The 5,356-nt window shown below is 36.8% G+C and overlaps 1 protein-coding gene across 2 annotated transcripts; it reads left to right on the top strand.

Moving 5' to 3' along the window:
- The first annotated feature begins 760 nt into the window (after positions 1 to 760).
- LOC113675833 (uncharacterized) lies at positions 761 to 2,352 on the top strand. Of its 2 annotated transcripts, XM_089214457.1 has the most exons (3): positions 761 to 848; positions 1,153 to 1,320; positions 1,875 to 2,352. In XM_089214457.1, the coding sequence occupies exons 2-3, from the start codon at positions 1,186 to 1,188 to the stop codon at positions 2,169 to 2,171; spliced, it is 432 nt and encodes a 143-aa protein (XP_089070583.1). In that variant the 5' UTR covers positions 761 to 848; positions 1,153 to 1,185; the 3' UTR covers positions 2,172 to 2,352. The 2 variants fall into 2 exon arrangements, with proteins under 2 accessions (XP_089070583.1, XP_027048233.2); XM_027192432.2 differs by lacking the exon at positions 761 to 848 and having other exon boundaries at positions 1,049 to 1,320.
- The last annotated feature ends 3,004 nt before the right edge of the window (positions 2,353 to 5,356 follow it).

Below are 5,356 nucleotides of genomic sequence, written 5' to 3'. Positions count from 1 at the left end.
ATAAAACAAGATAGCTTTTTTAACATCTTCAAAGACCGCTCCTTCCACTGTGATGTGTGTAACGTCTGTCTGGACAAACGGCTGGAAGGAAGACATTCTTCCCGAGAAAATTCAGGACATGACGAGCGCTGCCTCTGTTTGGAGGGAATGACTTACTCCTCGCATTAAAATTGCGTTGTTGCAAAACTTTCCACCATTACTCGCATTTCTTTTGAAGACGATTCCACTGAGGCAAATGAGCTAAAAAACCATTGGCAGTAGATAGTTTCATGCGCGTATATATAAAGGTTTCTCTCCCTTTTTAAAGTTTGCTCTTGCCCTTAAGTTAGCATCAGTATTCTTCATTCCCACATAAGCAGGCCAATAACTCTCTGTCTTGTTCGTTTCATTTCGTTTCTTGTATCTTGGATTTCGTCATCAGTTGATTTGTGTAGTTAATATTTTGTGTTGTCATGATGTCTCTTCGTATTATTTCTGCACTGGAAAGTTTTCCTTTCTTCTAGTGTAGGAGTATGGATTTCAAAAGAATGTCTAAAGACACTCGTGACACTGGTTGCACACAACATCGGCTCTGCAAAAGGAAATATTGGCCAATAGTTTTTCCCTACTTGTGTGATTATATCCATATTATCGACAATGAGAGTGAAATCTGGTAAATGCAATGTTTGAGCGACAAATCTTAAAAAAAAATAATTGTAAAAGTTAATTTGATAGATAATGCTTGAAATTCCTTTTGGTTAATGGAAGTTTGGAACATTTATTTTCAGGGCGCGTCCAGCGGTTTCAAATCCTGCCATGCTCACAAAGGTTCGTAGAGGGTATGCCATTGCAATGATATGGAATGGCGTGTAAGTATGCTCCCAATGACATGATTTTTATGAATTAACTAACATAACAAAGAACGCTTTAGTGCTTCCTATCCATTTTCCCGGACGTAGTTAAAATTCTGAATCGGATTTGTATGTGGAGAGTTGTGTCAGAGGCTGTAGGGGGCAGTTCCTGACTCTCGACTTCTGGATGCGAGAACCGGAGAGTCGAAATCAATCGTTCGACTGCAAATGGTGGAACTTGATTCACGAGTGCACTGAATGTACCCGGAAAACTATATCCATTTACTTGTAATTTTTCCCACTCTGCTTTCTGTTTGTACAGCATTGGTTTCCCTAAGCTGTAAATAAGTGTATCATGGAAAACGAAGCTTACGGTTTGACAGACTTCTTCGTGGCCAGACACACTACAGACCCTACCTTACGCTTGGAACTGCTTTCTCGTAATCAAAATGGCTTCCGCCATGGCCAAGACTCAGGGATGGGGACAGAGGTAAGAAAGACTGACTACAGCATAGCTTTAAGATGAGGAAAGGATTTAATATTGCTTTTCTGGGACTAAGTGGTGGGTCTGCTGGGGCAGGAAGGGCGTCGTAAAAGTCATTCTCGATCACCAAAATTGATGCTGAGATCGCAGCTTTCATTTATTTCGACATAAAAATTGGAGAAAACTGACACCAAATGATCTAGAAAAATTTTATATCACAAGCTTACTCAAAATTGATTTCCTGTATGACAAAAAGATACTTCCAAAATTACAAAAATTACAAAATAAACTCACGAAGATCGTTGTTGTTTTCGTTGTCACGGCTGACCCATATAGGTGTTTTGCGATATCTTTACAGATAGAATATTACCAAATTTTTTGTACTGAAAAAAATAAACAGCTCAGCTTTATGAGGCATCAAATCGAGCATTCTAAGCGAGTAAAATGATTCTATATCATATATTAAAGTTCACACTTTAATATATGATATGGCCCGCCTTAGGAGCTAGCCATACAATAAACATTTTTACAAATTGTCGTATTTTGTTTCATTTATCCAGATTGCCATGTCAAACAACACTGCTACCGACACGTTTTTAGATGGTTCCCCTTCAGCCGAAGTGTTCCCAAGGAATTCGCAAGCTTCAACTTTGCTTGTATTGTCTGTACTGAACATAAGACCTTGGAATGTTGAGTCTTTAGAGTCCACGAACAACAGTCCTCTTGCACTGGAGCAAGGAGTAGCCAGAGCAATGGTCCAAATAAACAGGGGAAGACGGGAAAGAGAACAGCGTGAACTGGAGCGGGAACAACTTCAAACGAACCAGGACAGAGAATCGCAAGAGGCAGAAGAATAAGGCAACAGAAGAAGAGATTTTCTAAGTAGATGAAACCTTGTTTCATATAACTTTCCTATTGTTTTAGAAATGTTTGTACAAATGTAGTCAATATGTATTTTCCACGCTAGATGCTGCCTGTAAACACATTAAAATCCTCAACAATTGTGTTACCAATTTTGAGAAGGCGTGTCGCTAGAAATTTTTGTTTAGTGCTAAAAATCATGATCTTTGTTTTTTTCACTTTAATGAACAACTTGTTAGCTTTAATCCAAGTCGCAACATGACGAATTTCATCGTTGAGGTAATCCATAAGAATTTTAAGATTTCGGTTTTGGTAAAAAATTCTGGTATCTTTGGCTAAAAAAAGTTAATCTATTAAGTTTATCTGTTATGCAAAACCAGTTGTTAGACAAGATCATATTTTCAGTAAGGTACCTTGAGATACAATTATATACAATTATTTCAAAATTATTCGAAAAAGCAGGAAGCATTGAGACTGGTCTGTAATTTTTAATCAAGGATGGGTCGTCCGCCGTTAATACAGAGACCACTTTAGTAATTTTAAGTATAAGTTGTGGCTTTTCTGCACTATCAATTTCATTTTCAAATTTGCATATTTACATCGACATCAATTCGTTCACCCCGGTAAAGTTTCGATGTGAACGCTATACGTCCTCTGAATTCGTTCACTTCGGCAAAGGTTCAATGTGAACGCGATACGTCCTCCCACTTCAACGATTAGAGGGCAAAAGATTTAGACACACGAAACATATTTCAAGCTAACGTAGGTGAGTTTGTCTGCGGTTAGTAAAATTTATTATGTTTGTTTACATTACATCTTAATTCTGATCGCATCTGGTCGAATTGTTCAATCACATGATTGTCATAAGGGAGAGACCCGCTCGAAGCTTGACTTTCTGATATGTGGTACGAATATTTTCCTTCAGATCCCTGTACCCTATGTTTTCTTTCGTGATCGTTTCTTTTTCTTTTTTTTTTTAACTGAAGAATCCCTTTATCTGTCTTCAATTCATGCGCTATCTTTGTTGTGTGCCCAACAAAAATGGTGCGCAACGAAGGGATTATTCAGTTCATGAAACATACATGAGGGTTTCTCACAGACAACTTCAATTGTAAACATTGCAACTTTCAAAGTTCGATGTTTACGTCATCGTTTTTAGAAAAGTGCTGTATAAGTGCGTGGGAGGAATTTTCAAGACAAGTATTAGAAACTGCTGCTCTTGATTAACATGTTATCTCTTAATAACTGTCTGATTTTCAGTCTAGGGGACGAAAATAATTTTTTTCTATTCGTTTTGAAATAAATCTTTGTTTCGTAGGCTACAAATGTTCACAACTTATTTGATTTCAACAAGGCATATAGCCTGATGTAAACACAGAAACCATTTTACATTTCTTCAATAGTTTTCATTTTATTTTTCGAAAGTAATGGTGGTTTGCTTGGAAGAAAAATTTCGATCAAGACGAAGCACTCGCCACACTTTTCAAGCTAGCGGCTGTAGCAAAACTAAAAAAGCATATCAAAGAATAATTTCATGACCATGAGGCACTTCCAGCAGATATCGAATCTATTAGGTTTCAAGCGAAAATTTGCATGAATGTTGGTGGCGATTGTGCAGCCGACTCCTGAACTTTTAAAGGTTTCCCTCAAACATGAGCAATCTCGATCTTAAAGTGTGAACGAACGAGCGTATTTCTGCACCAAATGGAGGCTATTTGATTTTGTTTATTTTCTCTAAAATATTTTTTCAAATTGCCGGTAAAAACTGTTAATGAACAGCTAACCATTCACTGAGTGGGATGTTCACTTTTCGGCGTTCTTTGGTACAATTTCATGAACAAATAAACATGTCCTCTCTTTTAATTAAGATACCACAAAACGCTCTCTCGTTTTAAATCAATTTTAAAGAAAGATTTATTGTAAGGGGACCTAGACCCTGAAAATTAGGGAATATCACTTGTGGTATATCCTCGATTATGATCCATGCAATATTTTTGCTCGCGCGACTGGTTTTAAGGCATCACGTTAACAAATATTCCCCAGCTAAGACAGGGGAATATCCGAGGATATCACCTAAGTTACACTGTCCAATTTTCAAATTTTACGTTCATTACGATAATGCAAATGTTACATAAAATGAGAAATATTTGTTTGTTCATAGAGTGGTACCAGAGAACACCGATAAGAATACATCCCACGCAGAAAACAGTGAGCTGTTGGTAAGTATCTTATCACGCGCTACAAAATATTTGAAGGATAAGAAACATAACAGCCCCTATTCTACGCGAAAATGAGCTCGTATATTTTTCCTTGAACATTACCTGTTCCTCCAAGCTCATTTCTTTCCTTTTCATCAATTTATTTCGTTCTTTGAATTTTGAACGTTGTTGATAGAGAACGTTGATATCGATGAAAAATATCAGTAAATATAAAAAATTGAAAAAAAAGATTAATTTCCCTTTTTTCTGTTTAACATTTTATTTTCCCATTCCCCATTCCTGCTGTTAGTGACATTCTAATCGTTTCGTAAAATAAACAAAAATTTGCCTGGTGCACCAGCGACCTAAATTCACTAGCTGGGCGGTATTTTGACGAGCCTGAAGGGGGAGTGACAAAACAGACAACGATGTAAAATACTCAGCGATGCTACACACCAAAACGACTGATAAGTTATTTACTATACAATAGGCGGCCCAAGCTCCAGCTGTGAGATGATCATTTCGCGAAATAAGTGTCATGGCGAAATTGTAAGAGTTTGTATTGGAATATTTACAACCGCTCCTAGGGGTGAAAAGAACCTATTTTTGTGAGTTATCTAATTCTAGGTTTACTACATAAGTGCTTGTCTCCATTCCTTAACCCTTTAACTCCCAAGATATCATTAGTAATTCTCCTCACTGTCTGCCATATAAATCTTCTGATGTTAGTTCGGAGCATTTGGTATTCGATCAACTAATAATCCCTAATTGATATTTTTCTTTATTCTCATCACTTGTCTGCTTGATATTGTATTGATATTGTAAGGAGAAATTCTGTCTCGGTTACTCATGGCAGGTAAAGGGTTAATTCTGTAATGTATAATGTATGATACATACATACATTTATAAATAATTTTTTCCAACAGGTTATGCCAGCATTACAGAATTTCTATGATAAGTGATTCCTTAATTTGACATCTATA

This window comes from Pocillopora damicornis, chromosome 8 (assembly GCF_964200805.1).
Source record: "Pocillopora damicornis chromosome 8, jaPocDami1.2, whole genome shotgun sequence".
In the NCBI taxonomy this organism is placed as follows: Eukaryota; Metazoa; Cnidaria; class Anthozoa; order Scleractinia; family Pocilloporidae; genus Pocillopora; species Pocillopora damicornis.
The sequence above is the reverse complement of the archived record's forward strand: the minus strand, read 5'-3'. Positions and strand labels throughout refer to the sequence as shown.

Coding starts and splice junctions, on each gene's coding strand:
- LOC113675833 (XM_089214457.1), top strand. CDS start 1,186: ATGGAAAACGAAGCTTACGGTTTGACAGACTTCTTCGTGGCCAGACAC. Junction 1,321..1,874: donor ACTCAGGGATGGGGACAGAG/GTAAGAAAGACT, acceptor TCATTTATCCAG/ATTGCCATGTCAAACAACAC.